This window comes from Budorcas taxicolor, chromosome 22, assembly GCF_023091745.1.
Source record: "Budorcas taxicolor isolate Tak-1 chromosome 22, Takin1.1, whole genome shotgun sequence".
Taxonomy (NCBI): domain Eukaryota; kingdom Metazoa; phylum Chordata; class Mammalia; order Artiodactyla; family Bovidae; genus Budorcas; species Budorcas taxicolor.
This window is the reverse complement of record NC_068931.1, coordinates 58,518,184-58,545,688: the sequence shown is the minus strand read 5'-3', so window position 1 is coordinate 58,545,688 and position 27,505 is coordinate 58,518,184. Positions and strand designations below refer to the sequence as shown.

The window sequence follows — 27,505 nt, the reverse complement described above, 5'->3', positions numbered from 1 at the left end:
AGAATCTGCCTGCGGTGCAGGAGACTCGGGGCTGACCCCTGGGCTGACCCCTGGCTCTCGAAGATCCCCGGGAGAAGGGAATGGCAACCCACTGCAGTCCTCTTGCCTGGAGAATCCCGTGGACAGAGGAGCCTGGCGGGCTGCCGTCCATGGGGTCGCAGGGAGTTAGACACTGAGTGACTGAGCGTGAGCACGAATTAGTCTCCACGAGAAATAGTTTGTCAAAATATTACTGGTGACACTGGGGAACAGAGGCCTCAAATGCTAGCGTGACTCAGAATTACCTGGAGGGCCCAGTAAATAGACTGCTCCCTGCCTCCCCTCACTGCCTAAGAATGTACACTTCTAACATTCCCGGGAGCTCCTGCTGCTAATTGGAATGCATCCTTTCAGAACCCCGGGTTGGGAAGCTCCCCTGGAGGAGGACATGGCAACCCGTGCCAGTATTCTCCCCTGAAAAATCCCATGGACAGGGGAGCCTGGCGGGCTAAAGCCCATGGCTGAGCGACTAAGCACGGCAGCCTGAGAACACCAGACCAGGGGACCTGCACACTCTCAGCAAAGGATGGAGCATACAGTGTGGTCTGATGAAGGAACAACACTGAGGACTTCCCTGGAGGCCCAGCGGTTAAGCATCTGCCTTGCCGTGCAGGGCACGCACGTTCCATCCCTGCTCGGGGAACTACGATCCCACGTGAAGCAGTGACTAAGCCCCCAGGCCACAGAGAGATCTCACAGGATGCAGCGAACATCCTGCATGCCACAGCTAAGGCCCAAGGCAGCCAACCAAACACATTTTTAAATAAACACAATAATATAGCAACACTGTTATAAACAAGGAAAAAACCACGGCCATTAAGTGCCCACTCGCTCTGAGACACGCCTGGGTCACTGTTTTCAATCTGTCATCATCTCTAGAAGGAGCCGTTGTTTACCTTCTTTTACAGACAAGGAAGGTTCTCCTTAAATAACTTCATGACCTTGAGTGTAGTGGTTAAGAGCACAGGGTCTGCAGCGTGGGAGTCCACCTCCGCCCTGCCTATCTGACCTTGGGCGAGTTAGCTGAATCTCTCTGTGTCTCGGTTTCCCTCTTGGTGAAATGGAGGTAATAGTACTGACTTCACACAGTTGTTGTGAAGATTAAACGTAGCCCCAATTCTAAAGCACTTAGAGAGTGCCCGCCGTTGAGTCAGAGCTCGGTAAATGCTGGTCGTCTTTATGACGATTGCCGCTGAGGGGCAGGGCCAGAACTCACCCCAGGCCCGTGGGAACTTGAAGGATGTGATCTTTTCCTGCCCTCAGACTACCCCAGCTTGCCACACTACCAGGCTTGCGTTCAGAAGTGTGGGGTTCGCGCCACCTTGCTGTGTGACTCTGGGCCAGTCCCTTCACCTCTCGGGGTCTCACTCTCTCACGTCTGTACCGAGGAAGCGTGGGTCGAACAGAATGTACTCTCGTGCGCCTTCCACCTCCCGGATCCACTGTTCCCATGAGAGTGACCAGAGGGTTTCTGGAATGTCCAAACAGGCCACTTACAGGTTAATAACGTGTGAGTCCTTGTGAGTCTTCCCGTCACCTGTTAGGGGTGGAGACGGGGAGCAAGAGCTGCCCGGGGGTGCTCAGCACTGGCCAAGCGCGGGGGGCTCGGTCAGAGGTCCCAAGGGCCAGGGCAGCGGATTCCTCATCATCCGAGTCCAGGTGCTCCCGAGCTACGTCCTGGTGGTACTTCCACAATAAACCCTGACACTGAAAAAAGCGTACTGACCCACCGACGCAGCTATTCCCCTCGGAAGTTCTACCCTTTCTTCAGTATTTATCTTTGGCTGTGCTGGGTCCTTGTTGCTGCTCCGGCTTTTCATCCTGCGTCTGAATCATGGAGAAGGGGCAACAGACGTCACCTCCGCGGTCCCAGGGGAACCCCTAACCACAGGGTCAGCAGTTTGTCTGTGGATGAAATCTGACGGGTTGGGCAGCAGAGTCCAGACTCTGAAGGACATGGGAGACCTAGGTCCTCACTGCCGAGTGGTCAGACCTACAAGATGATAACCTCTTTGTCCACAAGGTGACCACTGTCTCTCCCCAGCCCCAAACACATTCCAGGCCTCGGCTACTAACTATGACGCTCCTGGATCAGCTCTGCGCCATCACCACACCACTCAGTAGTTTGGCGGTGAGGTTTTGACCTCTAAATAGCTCTGTGTGTGCGTCAGTCACTCAGGCATGTCTGACTCTTTGTGACCTCATGGACTGTAGCCCACCAGGCTCCTCTGTCCATGGGATTCTCCAGGCCAGAATACTGGAGTGGGTTGCCATTCCCTTCTCCAGAGGCTCTTCGTGACCCAGGGATTGGACCCGGGTCTCTTGCACTGCAGGCAGATCCTTTACCATCTGGGCCACCAGGGACGACTTAGATAGCTCTGGCCCAACCCCCAAACCCAAAGAATGTTGGAAGTGTGCGTGTGTGTGCATGCTGGGGAGATCTCAGCAAGGCCTGAGCCTGGTCACACTGGAGGCGTCATCCACTCAGGCCACCAGGCACCAGCCCACCCCTTCCATGTGGGGCCTGAGTTAAGAGTACACAGGGGCTTCTGCAAGACCCCAGCCCCCCGGTTTCAGCCCCACCCCTTTTCTTCTCCCATGCTCTGTTCCTGGTCCACCAACTGCCTTACGGGCAGGTTAGCAACTAAATGGGGAACTAGGTATCAGGCAGTGTTCCGAATTAAACTGCGTCCACTGCTTCAAACCCTAATGCCTCTGCCTCTTCCCCAGGAACTGTTCAGTTCGGTAACACTGTGAACATGACCTTATTCGGAAACAGAGTCTTTGCAGAGGAAATCAACTTAAGACGAGGTCACACTAGGCTGGGCTTCCCAGGTGGTGCTAGAGGTAAAGAACCCACCTGCCAATGCAGGAGACAGACACAGGTTCGATCCCTGGGTCAGAAAGATCCCCTGGAGGAGAGCAACCCACTCCAGTATTCTCACCTGAAGAATCCCATGCGTAGAGGAGCCTGGCAAGCCACAGTCCATGGCGTTCAGAAAGTGTTGGACACGACTGAAGCGACTCAGCATGCACGCATGCATACTAGGTTAGAGTAAGTTCTAAATCCAGTGTCTCTGGTGTGTTTATACAAAGAAGAAAACTCAGACACAGAGAGGTACACAGGGAACAATCCTACCTGACGACGGAGGCAGGGATGTAGGTGATGCCTCGTAAGCCTCCCAGTTGGTGGTCCTTTGCTACCTGCGCCCTTGGAAACGGAACACTCTAAGTGGCGTGGAAATACACAGAAGGGGACAGTTAGGGAACTAGCCCAAATCTAGGTCTGTGATGATCACACCTAGGTTTTCTCCACACCTTCTGGTGCTCCACATTCTCATTCTCAGGAACTCACATGAAGTCTGTTGGTTAAAATTTTATAACGTCTTGAGGGTCCCTTGGACAGCAAGGAGGTCAAACCAGTCCATCCTAAAGGAGATCAGTCCTGAATATTCATTGGAAGGACTGATGCTGAAGCTGAAGCTCCAATACTTTGGCCACCTGATGCAAAGAACTGACTCATTGCAAAAGAAATTGAGGCTGGGAAAGATTGAGGGCAAGAGAAAGGGGCAACAGAAGAAGAGATGGTTGGATGGCATCACTGACTCAACAGACATGAGTCTAGGCAAACTCTGGGATGTAGTGAAGGACAGCGCAGCCTGGCATGCAGCAGTTGCAAAGAGCTGGACATGACTTAGCGACTAAAAATCAACAGATGGCAGCCACACTACGCAGATTTTTGCCTAAAAACGATACATTCTGATCTGCCCAGAATATTTCCCCCATTCCCTGCTGTACTACAGACTCATTTCATTTTGGTTCGTCTGCCAGGGTCTTCCCCTGGGTTGACTCCCTGCCCTCCTGCTCTAGATGAATAAAATCTGCACAGCCAGCCACTGCTGAGCTGGTTTCCTCCATGTCTGTAGCAGAAATATTGGCAACTCCATCAAAAAGCTTTATGGAAAAGCTGGTAAATCCTTTCCAGATGGGGACCTTTTCCCCTGGGCTCAGATGTCCCCATTTCTACCTGCTGCCTCTGTGCAGAAGCTGGATAAACAGCCTGGCAGAGAGTTCCACTAATACGTTCACCAAGTCAGCTGTGCTCACCCGAAGCAGGGCCCTTCTTTTCTCTAGTTATTCAAAGAGAATCATCAAAACATCTTTGTATTGATAACAATTTCTAACCTTCCATTCTATTCTTATATCCTCTCTGGCTAAAAAGCTTAACATTAGGCAGAAAAACTAGACTAATTGATGAATTTCTGAATAATAATGACCATTAACTCATCAGAGAGTATTCACTAGATATGCTAATGTAATAACAACTTTGAAAATCTGTCTTGGCCTCTAGGGTATTTATGGCTTATCCAACAAGAATTGAAATTTAAGTTTGATATACAACAACTAGTTTTCTTTTTGAAAAAAAGTAAATAATAGTATAGTATCTCTTTTTGCAGATAACATGACCTTGTACATAACAAATGTCAAGGAGTACACTAAAAACCCTCTAGAAATAATAAATGAATTCAGCAAGGTTATGGACATGGGACCAAAATACAAAAATCACTTGTATTTCTATACACTGCTGCTGCTAAGTCGCTTCAGTCGCATCCGACTCTGTGCGACCCCATAGAAGGCAGCCCACCAGGCTCCCCCGTCCCTGGGATTCTCCAAGCAAGAACACTGGAGTGGGTTGCCATTTCCTTCTCCAATGCATGAAAGTGAAAAGTGAAAGTGAACTCGCTCAGTCGTGTCTGACTCTTAGTGACCCCATGGACTGCAGCCTACCAGGCGCCTCCATCCATGGGATTTTCCAGGCAAGAGTACTGGAGTGGGGTGCCATTGCCTTCTCCAATAGCAATGATCAAATCAAAAACGAACCTAAGAAAATGATCCCAGCAGACGCCAACGGTTACATATAGAATGGATAAGCAACAAGGTCCTATGTAGAGCACACGGACCCATACAGTGATAATGGTTTTCTTTTTAATACCACCTGAAATATTTGGTTTAGAGAGAGAGGTAACATACCTGAAGTTGCTGGGATAATCACAAATTCAGAGGAGAGTTTAAAATTATCAAAAGCTGACTGCAATATCAACACTTAAAAGAGGGCCTTTAGGAACTTCTTGGTGGCACAGTGGATAAGAACCCACCTGCCAACGCAGGGGACTCAGGTTCAGGCCCTGGTCTGGGAAGATTCCACATGCCTTGGAGCAGCTAAGCCCGCGTGTCGCAGCTACTCAGCCCAAGCATCGCAACTACGGAAGCCCGCGAGCCTTGAGCCTGAGCTCCGCAAGAGAAGCTGCAGCGGTGAAAAGGGGTGGTCCCTGCTCGCCACAGCTAGAGAAAGCCCGTGCAAAGTAACAGAGACTCAGCACAACCAAAACTGCAGATGAATTAGTTATTTTTCAAAAAGAGGGTCTTGGGCGACTTCCCCGGGCTCCAGTGGCTAAGACTCCGAGCTCCCAGTGCAGGGGGCTCGGGTACAATCCCTGGTCAGGGAACCGGATCCCACGTGCTGCAGCTGAGAGCTCAGATGGTGCGAGAATCCATGATCCTGCGCGGCTCCACTGAGAACCGGCACAGCCGAATAAACAATTTTCTAAAAAAGGCTTTTAATAATGTGTGTGACATTGTAATACGATAAGAGATATATATTCAGTCTTCATCCCCTGTTCCTGCTGCGGAGCTCCTAAAGCCCGTGGAATTTCCTGAGTGGTGGGCGGGAAGAGCATCTGTTGTTATTCATTATCAGCCCCTTTCAACCACACTTGAGTTCAGGCCACTACAGTGACTGGGGGAGGAAAGGAGCCGGCTGTCAGAAACCAACCACGCGCTGGGGTTGGGGTTCCAGCCCCGTCCCCATCCTCCAGGGAGGAGAGAGGGGGGCTGGGGACTGAGTCGTCGCCAGTGGCCAGTGATGGGATCGATCGTGCCTACATGATGGACCTGCCACACGAACTCTAAACAAGGGGGTCAGAGAGCTTCCAGGCTGATGAACTAACTCCCCGAGGGCCTGGGAGGGCAGGCGCCCTGAGAGGGTGCGAACTGTCTACAACCCTTCCCCTGCGCCTTGCCCTCTGCCCCTCTCCTATTCGGCTCTTCCTGGGTTTTGCCATTTTAACAGCGGTCCCCGACCTTTCTGTCACCAGAAACCGGTTTCCTGGAGGATAGCTTTTCCTTGGAGTTGGGGGGCAGGGGACAGGTTCAGGTGGGGAGTGATGGCATGAAGCAGGCAAGGCTTCACCCCCTCGCTCTCTGCTCCCCTCCTGCTGTGTGGCCTAATGGGGAAGAGGGTCCTGCGCTTTAGAATAAGTCGGTAATAATAAGTCATGTGTTCCCCTGAGTTCTGTGAGCCGTTAGAGCAAATGATCAAATGTGGGGAGGGTTTGATTGGGGGAATGAATCAGAGGAACCACCCCAGAGAGGAAGTGTGCGTGCTAAGCTGCTTTGGTTGTGTCTGACTCTTTGTGACCCTAAGGACCATAGTCCAGAAGACTTCTCTGTCCACGGGATTCTCCAGGCAAGAACACTGGAGAGGGTTGCCACGCCCTCCTCCAGGGGATCTTTCCCACCCAGGGATTGAACCTGCCTCTCTCATGTCTTCCGCACTGACAGGTGGGTTTTTTACTACTAGCACCACCTGGGAAGCCCCAGAGAGGACGTGGGGAACAAATCGGAGCCCTGGGATCCCCTGCTTTGCAGGCCAGTTGGGCAGAAGTAGTGGGGGAACTCGGGACCCACTCCTTACAAATGGCATCTGAAGCAGGTTGCCACCTTGCAGAACTGAGCCCTTAAGCTGTGGGGTCAGCACCACCTTCAGATACTCAGTGTCACACCACATAGTGTGACGAGGAAGCCCACATATTTGGTGCTGGAAGTTTCTGGGTGTAGAGAGAGAGTGTTCTCCTTTTAAAGTGTCACATTAGTTCTTATTCAGATAACCAGCTTAAGTACAAAAGGCACTAGTGGTAAAAAAAAAAAAAAAGAAAATCGTAGGTTTTAAAACTCTTCCTTTGAAAATTTTGAAAGAGTTCAAGGAAGCCAAGCCGGTTTCCACGTGGACTAAAATGTTTTCATTCTGGTGGCTAAGGGCAGAGAGTCAGGGCCAGACTCAATGCCAGGGCCCAGCCCTCTCTGCACAGAGGAATAGACTGGAGCCAGGGGGATTAACTGATTTGCCCAGGATCACACAGCTGGGAGGTGACAACCAGGACCAAATGCCGGCCTCTTCACGCTAACCCATCACAACACACTGGCTTCTCACAATCCCAGTTCAGAATGGCCTGCCGGCCTTGGCACCTGACCTACTTCTGCAGGTGGTCCACAGCAAAGAACACGCGCAGTATGGAAACCAGATGCCACCCAGTGCCTTTCTTCAGACCTAGCCTGGCAGCTGAGGGTGAGGGAAGAGAAGGCTTAAAATGTTATTATTAATACATAAAGATTCAGCTCCTACCTTCTCTTTACTGTCTTTCTCCTTCTCATCCATGCCCTTCCCATCCTCCACCACCACTCCCAAGGTCCCTAAACTCCATTAGTCTCGGTTTATTGAATTTATCAGGATGAAAGCTTGGTTCAATCCCAAGAGAATGGCCAGGCGGCTCCAAGAGGCTGGGGGTCTTCAAATCTGACGCGTGTTCCCTGGCACTTACCCGTCTGAGACATGGCAGTCACGTCCTCTTCAGTGCAGGAGTCGGGCACACACACTCCCACGCTGTAGTCAGCTCCGTCTTGCCTCTAAGGGTTAATGCAGCCGATTATTTAAAAAGCAGCCCCCAGTGTGGCACAGTCTGCCCCAGTGCCGATCTCTCCTGTATTACAGGTCATTGAGTTAATTCGTACAATTTCTGACAAACTTGCCAACTTGCCATTTCTTCGAAGCAGGACATCGTTTATCAAGTAAAGATTGTATTAATACATCAAGCCAATAATTAGAATGCCAGTTCCAATAAAGCAAAGATCAAATTATAAACAAAAATTGCTGGGATGCTTCTTCTAAGCATGCAACTTACAGGATTGTATAGGTCTGACCTTTTGTTCTGATATCAAAGCCATTAATCTGATTTGAAAATAGGGTATGACTTTTGTACTCCCTGATTAAACCCTCAAGCCATCATTGTCAAATTCTCAGCGCAACCAGTAGAGCTGGGTGCTACTCTGCGTGTCTCCAAAGGTTAACCATTGTAAGACCATTTTACAGCATTTACATCAGAGAGCTTGGATTTCGTGTCATTATTTTATACTACTGTCATTAGCCAAACAGTAATGCATTTTCTTTTAGTGTTGTATGGCATGCGTGAGTATATCTCTGTATTTAATAAGAGGTTGTGCTGTTCCTAGTTTTTTCTCCCCCCAGAAGTAAAAGAATTAACATGCTTTGAAGATAGTCAGCCCTGTGATCCTCCTTGGTGATGCATTCAAAAAGGGCTCATGCATTTGCTCGGACAGCTTCAGATTCCTGTCTTGGAGCTCTGTTTCTGGAAAAGGACTATGGGTAACTGGGAGTCCACTTCCCTTTGGTATTCCAAACACTGCCGGTGAGTAAGGAGTTAACATTGACCTTGGGTTCCCCACAAAGATCAGCCAGGGGTCTTGTCCCTGCAGTGAGGTGGGAGGAACACATGAAGCCCTGTTCAGCCTGCGGACAGCTATCTCCTATACCTCCACACTCAGGACATGCAAGAAAGTCTCTGCCAACTGTTTAAAATTTAACTTTCTGCAAAACACCTTAATAGCTTTTTTGATTTTGAATGAAGATAAGCAATCAGTCCAGGGGGTCGGAAAGAGTCAGACACGGACTGAGCGAACACACACACACACACACACACACACACACACACAGGCTAAGCGAACACACACACACACAGGCTGAGCGAACACACACACACAGGAATGTACCAGGTTTCCATCGCGAGCCTCCGGTCCGCGCGTGCCTGAAGGGCGCACGCGCAGACGCCCCGCTCACCTGCTCCACGTGGAGCTTGCAGTAGCGGCCCCGGAAGCGCCCGGCGGGGCCGCGGGTGGAGAGACACTCGCTGTAAGAGCCCAGCCTGTCCACGTTTCCATCGAGAACGTTGCTGCCCACCTTCCCGACCGAGTCATACACTGCGTTCCAAACAAAAGAAGTGGGCAACGTTAGCGTCCTTGTGTCACTTTCAAATGAATTCATCAGCACTCAGCTCGCCTTTCCAAACCTCTAAAACTTAAAGGAACCAAGAAAGAAGAGAGAGAGTATTTCGGTAACACTCTGGAAGCCCCTCTCTTCGTGGCAGAGAACCACGATGTATATTGTCATGCGCGATTTGTTGCTAAAAAAAGATGAAGACTTTGCATTCATGCTCTGGGGGAGTAAGAAAGATGTAACTAAAATTGGTAGCTTACCTCTCTCCTCTGTACACCCAGGAGAAAATACTCTTTAAAATTTTTTGTATACAATTTCGTAGGATCTTATTTTGGAGAGAGGTTTTTGTTTGTTTGTTTGTTCGTTCGGTTCTTAATCTTGGGAGCAAAAAAGTGCAGTAATCAAGCCCCACGGTTCATGGCTCTTAGCCCTGGTCCTATGAAATTCCTACTTGGTTTGTTTGTGCTCCTATTTCCCCCTTCATTTCAAATAATTTGTTTCCTTTCCTCTTTCTTCAACTTTCCCTTTCTCTTTTCCCTCCCCCAATTCCGCCAACCGTGGCGTTTGATATGTACCATCTCATTTGCGGTGTTCTTGCCTTCCATAAGTCTGCTTGTCATTTATGTAAAGGCTTTCTGCTTCAGATCTCCTGTTTCCACGGTTTGGTACTATTTATAGTGTTACTGCAGTGATTTTGGAGCCCCCCCAAAATAAAGTCTGACACTGTTTCCACTGTTTCCCCATCTATTTCCCATGAAGTGATGGGACCAGATGCCAAAATTAAAAGACGCTTGCTCCTTGGAAGGAAAGTTATGACCAACCTAGATAGTGTATTCAAAAGCAGAGATATTGCTTTGCCAAGAAAGGTCCGTCTAGTCAAGGCTATGGTTTTTCCTGTGGTCACGTATGGATGTGAGAGTTGGACTGTGAAGAAAGCTGAGTGCTGAAGAATTGATGCTTTTGAACTGTGGTGCTGGAGAAGGCTCTTGAGAGTCCCTTGGACTGCAAGGAGATCCAACCAGTCCATTCTGAAGGAGATCAGCCCTGGGATTTCTTTGGAAGGAATGATGCTAAAGCTGAAACTCCAGTACTTAGGCCACCTCATGCAAAGAGCTGACTCATTGGAAAAGACCCTGATGCTGGGAGGGATTGGGGGCAGGAGGAGAAGGGGACGACCGAGGATGAGATGGCTGGATGGCATCACGGACTCGATGGACGTGAGTCTGAGTGAACTCCGGGAGGTGGTGATGGACAGGGAGGCCTGGCGTGCTGCGGGTCACGGGGTCGCAGAGAGTCGGGCACGACTGAGCGCCTGAGCTGACTGACTGGACTGACGGTGCTGCTGTGCCCAGAGCCTCTAACTGCTGTATAGTGATTCATCACCGTCTTACAGTCTGCTGTTCCCTGAGTGGTGGACGCATAGATGGTCTGGAACCCACAAAAACACGGGGACAGAGTCCTCACACGTGTCCCCACATAAACTCACCTGAGGCTTTAGTTCAGGTCTACACCCCGTGGGGGCTTCCCAGGTGGTGCTAGTAGTAAAGGACCCACTTGCCAATGCAGGAGACGGAGTCAGAAAGATCCCCTGGAGGAGGGCATGGCAGCCCACTCCAGTGGTCTTGCCTGGAGAATCCCATGCACAGAGGAGTCTGGGGGGCTACAGTCCATGGGGTCACAATGAGTCGGACACAAGTTACACAAATCCTGTGTAAATCCCACCAGACTATGTTCCAGAGTGACTGCCCCGGACTACATCCTCAGGAATGCTGATTCGTCTCTGCGTGGTCCAGCTTTCCCATCTGTGGCAATTGATAGATATAAAATGATACCCAATCGCTTAGATTTTTGTTTCTCTAATTACAAATAAGTCAGGATATTTTTGCTCAAAATATCTAAGCCATTTCTGTTTTCTCTTCTGTAAAGTACCTGCTTATATCCTTTGCCCATTTCTTAATGAATTTTCTTTTTTGATTTGCAAGAGCTCCTGATTATTATACACATTGGTTCTTGTCTACCTGAGTCATCAAAAATACCCTCAGTTATCTGGGAGTTTTATCTATAATGTCCTTTATCTGATAGAAATCCATTCTTTTGAGACTGTAATTTTTGTTCTATTCTTGAACAGCCTTTGTTCTAGCCAATACTGATGATGTAATTTGCAGGACTAACACAAAATGAAAATACAGGGCCTCTTGTTTAAAAATTAATTAAGCATTTCAAGATGGTGACAGAAAATCACATTAAAGAAAGCGTGGGGCCCCTTTAAATGTGGGGCCCTGTGTGACTGCAAAGGTCTCATGTCTATGAGGCCAGTCCTGGTTCTAATACCAGCACTGTATGGTTTTTATTATTTCGGATTTGAAGTATATTGAGTATTAAGCCTTTAGTCATCTTTGCAAAGTTGAGCCAGTTAATGTTTGTGAACTGCTAGTCATTCATACAAATTTCAGAAAATTCATGTTCAGAAAAATTCAGGAAATTTTTAGAAATTGCAAAAAAATTCAGAAAAAAAATTATTGAGCTCTTCAAAATATCCAACTAGAATACTGATTGAAATTGCTTCAAACTTATAGGTTATTTGGGGGAAACAGACATCATTTTTGTATCAAGCTATCACTGGATGTCACACAATTTACTAAAATCATCTTTTGTGTCCTTATTTATAATTTTATATTTTTCCATGATAATCTTAAAACTTACAGGGACTTTCCCTGGTGGTCCAGTGGTTAAGACTCCATGCTTTCACTGCAGGGGCCATGGGTTCAATTCCTGGTAGAGGAACTGAGATCCCATGGGCCGAGCTGCATGGCCAAAAAAAAAAAACAGTTTACCTAAATGTTCCTAGATAGTGTATAGTTTGCTATTTTCCTTGGTGTTTTAATTTCAATAGTTTCCAACTGATTGTTGCTTGTGTGGAAAATTGCTATCAATTTTTGTAATTTGTTCTGGAACCTGGAGATTTTGTTGAACTTTCTCAATAGTTCTATGGCCTTACTTATTTCTCTCTAATCGTTGGACCACTTTTTTCCCCCTTTCTCTAGTTTTGGAATCAAAGTTATAGCCAAATTTGTAAAGTGAGTTGGGCAGCTTTCACACTTTTTATTTTCTGGAACAACTGTAACTTCCCAGGTGGCACTAGTGATAAAGAACCCACCCGCCAATGCAGGAGACGTAAAGACGCGGGTTCAGTTCCTGGGCTGGGAAGATCCCCTGGAGGAGGGCATGGCACCCCACTCCAGTATTCTTGCCTGGAGAATCCCAGGAACAGAGAAGGCTGGTTGTCTGCAGCCCATTGGGTCAACAAAGAGTTAGACACTACTGAATCAACTTAACACACAACACACATAATTATAACTGGTTGCTAAGGGTTATGACGGTGGTGATGGTGGAGGGAGGGGGTTGCGTATGTCTACAAAGTGGTAACAAGAGGTAGATTTGCGGTGATGAATACCTGTGTCTTGATTGTGGTATGAGTTACACGGATCTACACATGTGTCATTTTAGCACATTTTAGAACTGTACACATGCATTGTACCGATGTCAGTTTCTGAGGCACAGGGAGCTCAAGTCACTTGCCCAGAGTCACATTGTTGTTAGATGGCAAGACAGTGAGAAATCTGAAGCACAGAGATGATAAGTACTACACACTATGATACAAATCTACTTCTTTTTAGTTGCTAGCAAGAATCAGAGCTGAGTATTCAAACTAGCAAATAAGAATCAGAGCTGTCTGTTCAAATTCATTTTAATCTTAACCTATAAGTTTTTGCCCTCTAAAATACACAAAAAGACCCTGTTTTGGTTGTCAGTTCTTATCTGTAACTAAAGACACTGCTCTTCCTTAGAATGAGTGGGGAGAAAACCCCTAATACAGTTGGGCAAATCACACAGCATTTCTGTCTCTGTGTTTACTAATAACTGGGCTCCTGAGATTTGATGCAGAAATCAGCAATTGCATGAAGCAATTGCATTTTGCTTACATGAGTGCTTTTTAAGAAAGTAGTTTGTTATTTTGAAGACTTCCTGGCCATAACTGGGAAGATGGTCACTGCTGAGCTGCCGAAGGTAACCTGAACTTCACCTTGAACCCTCTCTTCTGTTCTGCTGCGCTGGCCACTTGGGCTTAACAGTGGGTGTCTGATGTCACTGGCCTCTTTTTCATGGTTTTGGGTTATTGCTAGAATGAGTATAACTGACTCTTCCCTTTTCCCTCCCGTGAGAGTGACTCTCCTCAGCTCTGACCACACTCAGAACCTTAGAGCTGGCGTCCACGGTCACTTACAGCCAGTGATCATCTTTTAAGCTAAACAGCCTGGATCACAAGATTGACCAAGTCCCTCCCCTCCTTACAACACCTCCAAGGCACCATGAACAAAAGTTAAAAGGTGACTGTCAAGGGAGAAGATGTATCTACTGTATTAATAACTTGGATAAAGAATTGTATTCAGAAAAAAAAAATTGTATTCAGGACCTCCATGGTGGTCCAGTGGGAGAAAAATCCGCCTGTCAAAGCAGGGGACACAGGTTCAACCCCTGGTTCGAGAAGACTGTACATGGTGGGGAGCAGCTAAGCCCATGAGCCAGTACCGAGCTCACTCACCTTAGAGCCATGCTTCCCCGCGAGAGAGGCCGCTGCGAGGGAGACTCTTGCACCGCAGCTAGAGAAAGCCAGCTCACGGTAACAGAGACCGCCCGGCTCGGCCAGAAACAAAGCAATAAAATTATAGTTTTAGAAAAGAATTGTATTCGGATCATATAAAGAACCTTAGAAAGCAGAAATTTTTTAAAAGTCAAAGTAACTGATTGAAAATCTGCTAAGGATATGAACAGACAACTCTCGGAGAAGGAAGTCCAAGTAACTGATGATTATGAGAATCACATATTATTTAACAAATAGAGTGTATAAACAATAAAATATGAACAGACATGTTTAAATCAGTGTTTTAAAAATTTCTTCACAGGTATTCCATAATCTCGTGCAGGAGTTGGTAAACTCTGGGCCTGCCTATTTTATGATTTTATTGCAATATAGTCATCTCATATATTACTAATGCTGCTTTGTTAATGCAGACAAAACTGAAGAGTTGCGACAGAGACTGTAAGGCCCACAGAGCGGAAAATATTTACCAAGTGCTTCTTGAGAGAAAAACCTGGCAGCTCTCTTATCTAGAGCCAGGACTCTCAATTCTGGGCAGACATTAGAATCACCTGGAGCAACTTTTTAAAATATGCTAAGGCCCAGGCTTCCTCCTCAGAGAGTGACTCAATTGGTCAGGGGAGAGGCGTGGGCATTAATTGTTTTTTCAAAAGTTCCCAGGATATAATTTTATTTTTTGCATCTTATTTGACATTGCTCCATTTAGTTAATAGCTTCCCTCCCTTTTTTTCTGTTTTTTTAATTATCGAAGATTGTAATTGTACAATATTGAGAAGTATAGGACAAAATACAATTTAGTGGAGGGCAATTATATCTGCAAATTATGTTATGTTAGCCTGATCATTGTTGGGAAATAAAAGTCATAACAGACCTTAAAAAAAAAAAGCTCCCAGGAGATGCTCTGTGCAGTCAGGCTTGATTGCTATGCTCTTTCAGATCAATTCCAGACTCGAGCTCAGTTTAAAAGGCCTTTCGTGACCAGACCTGCTTCTCCAGGCTCATCGTCCCACACCCACGCCTGTTTCCTCTGCTCCGTTTTACAGGAGGCACCAGGCCCGCACTTGTCTGTCTTTCTGCCTGGAATGTCCCTCCTTCCTGTCTGCCCCTCCAACGCTGAATCACCCTGGGAGTCTGGGGTGGGGGATGGTCCGCCTCAGGAAGCCGCCCAGACTCTTGCCTAGTCCATCACGCTAGAAGGCCTCTCACCGCTAGCCGTCTCCCCTGTGACGGAGGGGCTGTGCCTTCATCCGTGGATGTTTCAGACCAAGAGGTCAATAAAATTCACTGACTTAATTGCCTTAAATTTTGAAAAACGTAAGTTCGGATGCCCAAAATCCAGCTCCACAAATATGAGTTCTTCTCTGTGTCAAGAACAAAGCTGGATGTACTTATTAGAAACGCATGTGTGCGCACTCAGTCATGTCGGACTCTTTGCAACCCCGTGGACTGTAGCCCACCAGGCTCCTCTGTCCATGGGGTTTTCCAAGCAAGAACACTGGAGGGGGTTGCCATTTCCTTCTCCAGGGGATCTTCCCGACCCAGCGATCAAAGCTCTGTCTCCTGTGTCTCCTGCGCTGCAGGTAGATTCCTTACCTCTTGAGCCATCTGGGAAGACCCTTATCAGATTGCATAATTTCCAAATTCCCTTCTTCATCACTAAGTATCCCAAACCCAGTATCCTAAAGTTTAAGGATCTGGAGCTGTAAGAGCCTGTCTTGATCCTTGGATGAGTCCCTGAAGGACAGAGAGAGATACCTAATTCTTCATTTGAAAAGATTAAACTCTAGTTTTCTTTCCAATTGGTGTTTTGTTTTGTAAATGGATTGGATTTACAGTTTTCTAGCTGAGGATATTTTGCATGCTGTGGACATTTCCAATTAGATTTACTTCCTTTCTCATTATGAATTCGAATGGACAGGTTGTCCTTTTCCTGCCTCACCCTTGATTAGTTTCTGTCAAGATCCTGAGATGCCAGCCAGGGGCCCCCATCCCGATCTAAATACACTGTGATTTTCACGGGAGGGAGGGATAGAATAAACTAAAGATTAATTCCACCTGCTACTTCAAATCACACGGCGGCTGTTCCAAGTTTTGATTTCCAAAAGATTAAAAACAATTCTGCTGAGGTAATTGGCAGACACGTTTTCTCTCTTGGTGACGATATGTGGATATTAAAATGCAGAATTGATCAATTTGTGGCTTTAAATGGAGGAAAGACCTTAGTCAGTGATCTTAAATTTTAAAATATGAATGCACCTATCTTTATCAGGAAGGTGAAGGCAGCAGAAGCTTCTAGAATGCTTAGCTATAAACAAATCCTAAAAGCATAAGTCATCTTCAGCATCTACAGAAAATATTTATTAAGCACCTACCAGATGGCTGTGTTACACTGGAGAATTTTTAAAACTAGAATTGAATAGTCCTTGCTCTGCGGCTGATGCACATAAATGCTAAGCATCAGTTGTCAGGGATCTCCTTGTGGATAAAAGATATGAATGTGCTATCAATCTAATATCCAAGTTCCTGAATCAGGTTCTTTGCAAATGTCTCCTGGCAGTCCACCTTGCATCTGGCCAACTATTAAACTTGGACTTCCACAACGAGAATAGTATGTATATTAGTTTCCTGTGACTGTTGTTACAAATAATCACAAACTTGGTGGCTTAAGACCACAGAAATTTGGACTTCCCTGGTGGTCTAGTGGTTAAGAATCTGCCTGGTGCAATGCAGGAGACCTGGGTTCGATCCTTGGTTTGGGAAGATCCCCTGGAGAAGGGAATGGCTACCCATTTCAGTATTCTTGCCTGGAGAATTCCATGGGCAGAGGAGCCTGGTGGGCTACAGTCTGTGAGGTCGCGAAGAGTCAGACACGACTGAGCACTTTTCCCTTGCAATGTAGAGGGTGCTGGTTTGATCCCTGGTTGGGAATTAAGATCCCACATTCTCAGGAGCAACTAAGCCCACACATGGCAACTGCTGAGCCCCAGGGCCACAACTAGAGAGTCCCTGCCCTGTAAGGAAACATCTTGCATGATGCAACAAAGATCCTGTGTGCCCCAACTAAGACCCAATACAGCCAAATAAATGATAAATAAGCGAATATTTTTTTAAAGACACAGAAATTTATTCTCACAGTTTTGGAGGCCAGAGGTCCAATATCAGTATCACTGAGCCAAAATCAACATGTCAGTAGGGCTGTGCTCCTTCTGGACGCCTCAGGGGAGAGTCCATCGTCCTTTGCCTCCTCCAGCCTCTCGCGGCTGCCCGCGTCCCTTGGCTTGCGGTCATGTCACTCCGATCTCTGTCTCTGTGGTTGCATCTTCTCCTCTGTGTCAAATCTCCCTCCTCCTCTTCTCCCTCTTCTAAGGATCCTTGTGATTGCATTTAGGGTCCACCTGGGCAAGCCAAGGTAACCTTCTCATCTCAAAATCTTTAATATAAACATATCTGCAGATCCCTTGGACAGCTAGGAGATTCAACCTGTCCATCCTAAAGGAAATCAACCCTGAATATTCCTTGGAAGGACTGATGCTGAAGCTCTAATACTTTGACCACCTGATGCAAAGAACTGACTCATTGGGAAAAGACCCTGATGCTGGGAAAAATTGAAGGCAGGAGGAGAAGGGGACGACAGAGGATGAGATGGTGGGATGGCATCACCAACTCAATGGACATGAGTCTGAGCAAACTCCAGGAGATGATGAAGGACAGGGAAGCCTGGCGTGCTGCAGCCCATGGGGTCACAAAGAGTCAGACATGACTGATTCACTGAGCAACAACTTGTTTCCATATAAGGTAATATTCACAGGTCCCAGGGGTTAGAATGAGAGGTCTTTGGGGATCTAGGTTTCAGCCTACCACAACATGGATATTTGAAATCCAATTAGCCCAGAAATTTCAATGAAGCCTACTCTGTCGCCCTTTCTGTATTATGAGCTTTCCTTGGTTTCAGCATCTTTTCTGACCCTAGCTTCAGCACCGGTGGAGGGGGTGGCCTTGAATAAAATGCCCTCCAGACTGACAGCCAGATGGGAAAAGAGGCAATGCTCTGAGAATTTAAATCATAGACGGTCAGTCTTCCACCGAGGACCAGAATCAAAGGCGAGGCTGGGGCCTTGACTGGCTAGCCAAGTGAGGGCCACCTGTGGCTCACCCCCTATACCAAGCCTCGGTTTTCAGAAGAGAGGATGAGACGTGTAGACAGGAAACAATCCCTCCAAGAGATAAATGATGAAGCCAAAGGGAGGGGTTGATCAGTCAGAGCAGGAAGTTCAGCAACACAACCATTAGAGTGGGATGAGGGCCGGGGAGAAGGGACTTGAAGCATTAAGAGAGTTTTATAGCAAAAGTAGCTGCTTGGGGAAGATTTCAAGGATGTGAGGAGGTTGGAGAAAACAGGAAATGAAAAACCCTGCCGGCTGCCCAGGAACCAGAAACCTCCCTCCATCGTCTCGTTTCCCCGAGGAACAAAGTGCAGGAAAATGCAAACATTATGTGAAACCACTGGGGCCTCAATATGCTGAGCAGTTTTAATTCCATATAAATCGACTCCCCCTGAAAGGCCTCCCCTGCAGAGAGGGCCACAAATGGGTCTGCTTGGACTCGATGGAGTGGCCGTGGGTGGGCCTGGGACATTGCAAAGAAAATGAGTTCCAAGACCTACCTGAGACCGCTTGCTTTGCTTTTTTATTTTCATCTCAGATAATAAACACATGGTTTTCTGTTCTGGAGAGTGGTTGGTTTTGAGAGGCCATCTCTCTGTATTTGTTTCCTACAGCTGTGTTAACAAATACCACTAGCCGGGTGGCCTGACACAACAGAAGCTTTTTGTCCCATGGTTCTGGAGACTAGAAGTCCGAAACCAAGGGGTCAGGAGGGTCGGTTCCTTCTAGAGGATCCGGAGGAGAATCTGCAGGCAGTCCTTGGAGATCCTTGGCTTTTAAACACACCCCTTCCTTCTCTGCCCTAGTTGTTAGGCAGCATTTCTCCCTGGGTGTCTGTGTCTGTGTGTATGGTTTTTCTGTTTTGTTTTTTTTCTTTTTTTGGCCACATCACACGGCACGTGGGATCTTAGTTGCCCAACCAGGGGTCAAACCCGTGCTCCCTGCAATGGAAGCATGGAACCGTAAGCACTGGACCACCAGGGAATTCCCGTATTTCTCTCTTATAAGGATATGAGTCATTGGATTTGGACCCTCCCTGATGTGAAGAGCCGACTCATTGGGAAAGATCCTGATGCTGGGGAAGATCGAGGGCAGGAGGAGAAGGAGGTGACAGAGGATGAGATGGTTGGATGGCATCGCTGACTCAGTTGGACATGAGTTTGAGCAAACTCTGGGAGATGGTGAAGGACAGGGAAGCCTGGCGTGCTGCCCATGGGGTCTCAAAGAGTCGGACACGACTGAGCGACTGAATAACAGTCCGGCACAGCCCTACCATAACTTGATCACACCTATAAAGATCCTGTTTCCAGCGGTCACTCTGAGGCGCGCGCCGCAGAACACTACAGTGGGTTGCCATTCCCCTGGCTGGCTCCGTTTTCATGAGGGACCGGCGGCCACCCCCAGCCGGCACCGCAGGCCCCCGGGAGCCGGGCCCTGAGGTGTGAGACATTTCAGTCAAAGGAAGAAATAGCTCTTCTCCTAAGATGAAATCTGTTGTTTGGGAATGTGGTTGATCAACTTGACACGTTGGCCACATGGTACCCGATGGAATCAAGTGAAAAGAAGAGGCAAGATGATATCATTTTCCCATATTGTGAAACCAAAAACAGATGCCTTTTGTGAGACCAAGCTAACACACCTCCGACGGTGCAAAGAGTAATTCTGTTTGAAGAACTTAACAGTAAGATAGAAGTCCTTTCAAGCTGAGACCTGCAGGTGTACAAAGACCTAAAATACATATTGCGGAGGGCTGATCATCTGAATCCCATTCAATCGAGAAAGCATGGCTATGAGTTGGATCATCTTCTATCTATGGCCCTTGACTATGTTTGTGGGCTGTATAGGTGGGCACAGTTTGTTTTCTTTGAGCCTATCACCTTGAGGGTGTGCCAGGATTTGCCTTATAACACTGCCTTCACGCCCAGTCTTCTGAATCACTATGCCCAACACACAGCAGTTTTAACCATGGCGGTTCCCGGACTGTGGTGAGCCGTGTCCTCGGCTGGTGGCCCTGCACTTAGCTGGCGATCCTACTGACGGAGCCTCAGTGGCAGTGAAGAGGGACTGTGGCTTTTGGTGTCCCCGAGAGTTGAAAATCGATCCTGATCTTGGCTGTGCCTTTTTGCACATGCATGATTGATCACCTCCTTGTCCAAATATGTACTTTAGGAGAGAAGAGCTTTCATTTGCTCGGTGTTTCACAGGACTGATTTCAGGCATTTGCCTCTCTGCCACGTTGCTTATTTTTTTTAACTTTTTTGATTGATGTGATAAGATTCCGTTGTCCTGAAAGGCCCATTATAATGTATGCCGTCTGCTACATGATGGTGTCATTAATTTTCTTTATTGGGTTTTTGCTTGAGGACCAAGTTGCCTGCAATGCATCCAGCCCCGCACAGTATAAGGCTTCCACAGTGACCCAAGGATCTCATAACAAAGCCTGTATCATGCTTTTTATGATACTCTATTTTTTTTACTATGGCTGGCAGCGTTTGGTGGGTGATTCTTACCATCACATGGTTCTTGGCAGCTGTGCCAAAGTGGGGTAGTGAAGCTATTGAGAAGAAAGCCTTGCTGTTTCATGCCAGTGCGTGGGGCATCCCTGGAACGCTGACCATCATCCTTTCAGTGATGGATAAAATTGAAGGTGACAATTAAAAAAAAAAAAAGATCCTGTTTGGAAACAGGATCATGGACCACACTGCCAGGACTTGGGGTTTCAACATATCTTTTCAGAGGACACAATTCAACCTGTAACACTCTCCAAGTGGGGATTCTAATCCAAGCCAAGGGAACCACCAAGTAGCTCGTGAGCCGTGGTGGAGGGAGCTGCGGGCCTGGAGAGAAGCAGCAGCCACGTAATCGGGGAAAGTACAACAAGATTGCGGAGAGATGGGACCCCGGGAGGGTGGAAACTGAGAGCACTGTGAGCCCTGGAGAGACCTGCAGGGATGACCGAGCAGGTGCCGGGTAGGACCACAGACACAGAACATGGCTTCAGGGTCTCCTTTCAATGGCGTTTCCATTGTGTGTTCTGGTCATCTGCTCATTATCTGCTCTTTAAACTATATAGTAAAACATTTATACCAAGTGCCAACACAGAAGAGCATAAACCCTTCTTAGTTTCCAGGTGAAAAAAGGAAAGATGGAAGAAGCTAAGATATTCAGATGGGAGACGTGAGATCATTATTCTAGAACATACATAATAAAGCCAAAGGCGGGAAGTCCCCAGATTAGAATGAAAGGGTATATGGATATACAGATATACCTCTATCTCCACATGGAGAAGGAAATGGCAACCCACTCCAGTATCCTTGCCTGGAAAATCTCATGGACAGAGGAACCTGGTGGATTGCAGTCCATGGGGTCACAAAGAGTTGGGCATGACTGAGCAACTCACACACACACCACATGTATTTAATAAAGATCCCATGTTCACTAAGGGCTTCCTAGGCGGCTCAGTGGTAAAGAATCTGCCTGCCAATGCTGGAGAAGCAGAGTTTGATCCCTGCGTCAGGAAGATCCCCTGGAGAAGAAATGGCAACCCACTCCAGTATTCTTGCCTGGGAGATCCCAAGGACAGAAGAGCCTGGCGGGCTATAGGCTATGCAGTCAAAAAAGAGCCAGACACAGCTTAGAGACTAAACAAATTCACCATGTTGTATTAAAATCTAATATTAGAAACACAGCAAGGAAAACAAGTAGGTGTGGGGGTGGAGAACCAAAAGCGGTGATAGAACAAAAGGGAAGGGAAAACAGGAAGAAACGTGGTCCAGGGGCTGAGACTCTGAGCTCCCCGTGCCGCAGACCCACGTTTGATCCCTGGTCAGGGAACTAGATCCCACAGGCCACAGCTAAGACTTGGCACAGCCAAATAAATATTGAAAACAAAATAAGCTATGTCTCATTAAAAATGTAAATATCATTTAAAAAATAATAATACTCCTTGTTATGAATTCCATACATAGCCAATTGACACTCACAGAATGTTTTCATTAATTTTTGCCAAATTCTCGTTTTCTGTTGCCAATCTATGATTTTGCCTATGACACCAATGAGTGTCATCCCCACATAAACGGTCGGTGATATTTTTGTCCATCTTCATGAGTAATACGGATGTGAAGCCAGGAAGATATGCCAGAACTTCACCCATTTGTCCAGGATGTGAGCCATGTTTTTGCTGAATGACAGTTTTGGGTGCTATTTATAAGGAGAAGGCTATAGACATAAACACAGTTTAAGTTTTCATTTGTAACATTTTCTCCATCAACTTCTGAAGTCTAGACAGTCAACAACACAAGTCCTGACCTGCAGGGATTGCTGACTAGTGCGGTGAATAAACTTCCACTGCTGACGTCAAGCCCCAAGCCTGCTGTCCCTGAGCTTGAGCTCGGAGGTTGACGCGCAGTAGCCCAGCAGTACATTTCCACCGCACAGACTCGTTCAGGAGTACAGATGATGGGGACTTCCCTGAGGGTCCACTGGCTAAGACTCCCCACTCCCAGGGCAGGAGGCCTGGGTTTGATCCCTGGTCAGGGAACTAAACCCCACAAGCCGCAACTAAAGGTCCCACATGCCGACAGTGAACGACTGAAGATCCCGTGTGCTGCAGCTGAGCCCTGGCACAGCCAAATAAACGACATCAATCAAAAATTTAATAAAAATTTTAAAGAGTACAGATGATGGCCAGATGCACTACAGCCATTAGGAAGGGATGACTTTCGAGTATTCATTCCTTTTGTTCTTAACATTCTCTGCTGCTGCTAAGTCGCTTCAGTTGTGTCTGACTCTGTGCGACCCCATAGACCGCAGCCCACCAGGCTCCTCCGTCCCTGGGATTCTCCAGGCAAGAATACCTGGGCTGCCATCCCCCTTCTCTCTAACATACTCTACCCAATTGTTAATTTCTGTGATTTAACTCTTAAAAGTCCCCGTGTTGGACATTCAGCTTAAACACTCGACCCTGGCTGGAGCATACTGCTAAGCGGAGACATTAGAACATTTTTAAGCTGCTGCAGATCCTCACACTTTGAGAAGCACAAGCTCTCTACTTCATGGGTGGGAAGACTCGTTTAGCAGAGGGACACGGCTTGGCTGGGGCCAAGCACACGGCTGGTTCTCGGCCTCAACAGGAGGAGCGCCCAGGTGCCAGACCTGCCCACCCAGCAGAGTCTGTGGAGCGATACCTCGTTTCTAAAATGGGGTTCTGTTTACAAGGAAGGGACAGAGAGGAAAAGAGCGGGTGGGAAGGTGCAGGCAGAGAGAGGTGGAGAGAGAAGACAGATCCCCGTAAGGAAGGACGATCCTTGAGTTAGAAAGAGGCAAGTGTTAAGAAGATAGTCGACACCACCGCGGTCAAGAAGAAAGAAAATAGAGAAAGAAATGACTAGTCAGCAGAGAAGATGCCAGAAGTCTTTGAGGCTGCAACTTTCATGTAAGTGATTGAACATAGATTGCTGTGGATTGTGGAGTATAAAAGAAAAACAAGCGCTTCCCTGGTGGTCCAGCGGTTAAGAATACCTTGCAATGCAAGAGATACTGGTTCAGTCTCTGGCCTGGGAGGATCCCATGTTGCCTCAGATCCTAACCCTGGGGGCCGCAGCTACAAAGGTAGCTCTCTAAAGCCCACCGGCCACAGCTAACGAGCCTGCCACCGAAACTGCTGCATCCTGCGGCCCTGGCCTGCGCCCCACGACAGAAGGAGCCCCAAGGTGAGAGGCAACCAGAGAAAGCCCAAGTGCAGCAACAAAAACCCAGGGCGGCTAGAAATAGACAAATAAACAAAAAATCAGCAGCAGAGGGGCAGAGGTGGGGATAGAATCAGACAGGGGCCCAGAGGGGGGCAACAGGGAAGCCTTCAAACAGCGATGGCTGGAGTCTGTTCCCTTTCATGGAGACGGATGCAGGGAAGGACGCACAGAAACCTCATCTTAGAGTCGTGCTCCTGGATTCATCCCTCCCATAAGCTCCACCCTCTCCAATCCAGCCTCCTCTGCCAGACCGAGTGTCTGCCTCAGGCTCTAAGACCAAGCTCTCTCCTGTTCCGCAGCAGCAAAGATGCCAATTCCCTTCTGCAAAAACAAACACGTCTGCCTGAATTTCAAGCACTCTCTCCCTCCACTTAAATCCTCAGACCCCACCCATTATCAGAGGTTCTACTGGTGTCGTCTCTGTGCTTTGGATTGGGGATGGAGTTTTAAAACATTACTGAGACGTTTAATATCTTAAAAAGGCACAAAGAAAAAAAAAAAAACAAGAAACACCTGTGTTGCAGTCGCCCAGCTTAAAAAACACAGTTCACCCTGATGGATCCCCAATGACATCCCTACCCTCACCATCCCCTCTGCAGGGCAACCTCTAACCGAATTTGGAGGTTATCATTCTCATGCATTTCTTTCCATTTGTACTAGGTACGTATATCCCCGAAAGCAGTAGAGCACCTTAAGTTGCATTTTTGAAACTTTGCCTACTATATATATATATATTCTTCCACGACTTTTTTCCTTGATGTTGTTTCTGCATATTCCCTTCATATTGATACCTGTGTTTCTGCTTCATTCTTTTTTTTTTTTTTTTTTTGGCTGATGACTATTTTTGGTCTTGTTTCTCTGTTGCTGTTTATTTGGGGCAGTAATTGAAAATGCAGGTTTGGGAATCAGATGACCTGGTTTCAAATCCTACCTGCATCACTTATTTTGGCAAGATGCTTTGGATCTTTGTGGCTCACTTATAAAACAGATGTGAAAATAATGCCCTCCCCACGGGTAGGAGAGGGCATGAGCACTAAACGAGAGGCAACTCTTGCACTGGGCTGGGAGCGGCGTTCACCATGTAAACACACTCTGTAAATACTGACTTTCATTATTTTTCCATCCACATGACTGTCAGGAAAACCATGCTGAGAACAAAGGTCAGAACTACGTTCTACGCTCGAAAATCTCAAACAACACGTCAAAGCAACGATGCCAAGGGCGTTGGGAACGCACTAGGATGAGACCCAGCTACACCACCAGACTGCAGCATTCGCCTGTTAGCCGATGGTCCTCTACCCCACTTATATGCATCAATCAGCTCTTCCGTGGACCGCTCGACTTTGGGACACTTCTATAACTAAAAAAAGAGATAAGGTTTCAGTTTTCCCTACAGATGGAACATCAAAGGGGCATGGCTAGAGCAACGGAAGAGATAAAGCACTCACGAGGCTGTGACTAACGATGACGACACCTCCCTCCATCGCACCGCCAGGACTCATCGCACCCTTCCGGATTTTCTTGGCCAGCTTATCTGGCCTGTGTTTGTCAGAATGTTCCCTGTCAATATCACCAAGTATTACAGAAAAACATAATCAGCTCCAAAATGAAACTTGCAGAGGGTTACTGAATCCATCAGATTCATATTACCCTATCATTTCATTAACTACAAGAACATATAATTTGAAGTAATTGCTTCAAGTCATGTGCTGTTTTGAATTACTCAATATTAGATCGAAACTTTTGTTTATCTTTATAATGTATATTATGTTCCTATTTGGATTTCCCAATACAAAGTAAATTATTCATGTGTTAAATGGAAATGAAAATTGCCGTGAGAATGTTTCTGGCTTTGGAAAAAGTGAGTTTTTACATTTTTCCTCCTTAGTGGTTTACATCAGCATCAAGAAGGAATCATTCTCCTGGAGAGGTTATCCCACGGAAAATGAATCTGATTTCTTGCCACTTTCTGGCAGGGATGTATATGTCCCTTTAGCTGTGAAAATAATTCTGGAAAACTAACAAAAAATAAAATTACTGCAGCCTGCTGTCCATCCATATCACATGCAAAGAGGTCTGGCTACAATCAAACTTATTATATACAATCTGAGCCAATACGTTCACCAAAATACTCCTCAGAATTTACCATCAAACATATAATGGGCAGAGCCTGTTTTCTAAATAGTGAAGCAATTCTTTATCGAATGCAGACTAAATGTCTAGAGAAAGAAATAAACCAAGCTATCTCATACAGTGGTGAAATGTTATCAACTTCAAAAATAGTAAACAGCATCATACAATTTACAAATAATCTTCATCTCATTGAGAAACTGGTCCTCATGAGATTCCTTCTGGCTGGAATTAATACCACTCTCTCTAGTGCCTTCTGCAGTTAAAATTCCTTCTTCCTTCTTGATTCCTGGTGCAAATTGTAAATTGAGCATCTCTTCTCTTTCCTATTTGGTCCTGGGTTTTTAATTCTCAAGAGCTTTTCTAGAACATCCCAAGTCCAAACCTGTCTGCCCCATGTTCAGCTACCCAACGGGCCAGGAAAAACCTACTTACTTCTTAGAGCATATTCTTTGGGCTCCACTGAATTCAGATCAGAAAGGAATTCTTCAACGTCCTGCATGCACTTGAGAGAAACATTTCTTGCGGGAAAAACAAAAGGCAGTTGAGATTGAAAAGAGAGCAGACGAAGCAGCAGAGTCAGGGCCATCTTCCGTGAAGACCTTCGCCTGCCAGGGCCAAGTTTCCCTCCTAGACAAAACTTGCATTTATGAACATCAGACTACAACGTGTCGGGGGGAAACGTGACCTTCTCGCGCCTTGACGTGCAGAGACAAGCTGTGTCTCCTCCGCCACCTGCAAAGTGGCCGCATTGAACAAACCATGGAAACCGATTTGTGTGTGACTTGTTAATGTTGAGTAAAATCACCCTGTTGATGTGGGGGCCGCTGACCACCTGGCTTCCTTTAGTTATGCAGATTAACATTGCCAGTTACTAGGGACCAGCCTAGACTTTCTCGCGTCAGATGCCTATGTACATCTCTGGGTTTAACAAATAAACAAATGGAGGAAGTGAGGTGGCAGGATTGGGTTTTTATCCAAGAACGAGTGTGAATCCAATCTATGGAAAGTTCAGGAAATGCTAAGCAAAGAAGGGCTTCTGCGTCATCATCTGGGCATTTTCTGCATCTGTTAATATGTTTGCCGGATTTGAAAGCCGCAAGTGGGAGTAATGAACCTCCCCACGGAAACACCCGGTATTTCAGTAGGACAAATAAACACCCACTTCATCCCAGGGGGCTTAGGACGCACATCCAACGAAGCCAGCGATGCTGGAAAAAGACCATGGTGACTGCGTTCATCTACCTTGAAAAAACATGCAATGTGTGGATCTGGATTTCTCATGGTATAGATACTTTCTTTCTAGGAAGTCTGTCCTTAAATAATAACCTCTCTAAGTGAAAGTTAGTCGTGTCCAGCTCTTGGTGACCCCCTGGACGGTAGCCAGCCAGGCTCCTCTGTCCACGGGATCCTCCAGGCAAGAATACTGGAGTGGGTAGGAATTCCCTCCTTCAGGGGATCTTCCCAACCCAGGGGTCGAACCTGCGTCTCAAGTCTCCTCATTGTCAGACAGGCTCTTTACCACTAGCGCCGCCTGGGAAGCCCGTCTGACCTATAGTAGACCCTTAATACACAGTGGCTATTGTGGGGATTTATTATTATTCTGTTATGGTTATTGATCTAAAGAAAAAAGAGT

At 46.9% G+C, this 27,505-nt stretch overlaps 1 protein-coding gene across 1 annotated transcript in view; it reads right to left on the bottom strand.

The window, feature by feature from the left end:
• The window catches only part of LOC128067560 (O-acyltransferase like protein-like), a 65,420-nt gene extending 38,962 nt beyond the window's left edge, over nt 1-26,458 (bottom strand). The window contains exons 1-3 of the mRNA XM_052660594.1: nt 26,305-26,458; nt 9,011-9,150; nt 7,698-7,782 (exon numbers count right to left, since the gene is read on the bottom strand). Of these exons, the coding sequence (XP_052516554.1) occupies nt 7,698-7,782; nt 9,011-9,150; nt 26,305-26,458 (379 nt within the window). The remainder of the gene's footprint in view (nt 1-7,697; nt 7,783-9,010; nt 9,151-26,304) is intronic.
• Nucleotides 26,459-27,505: the final 1,047 nt, after the last annotated feature.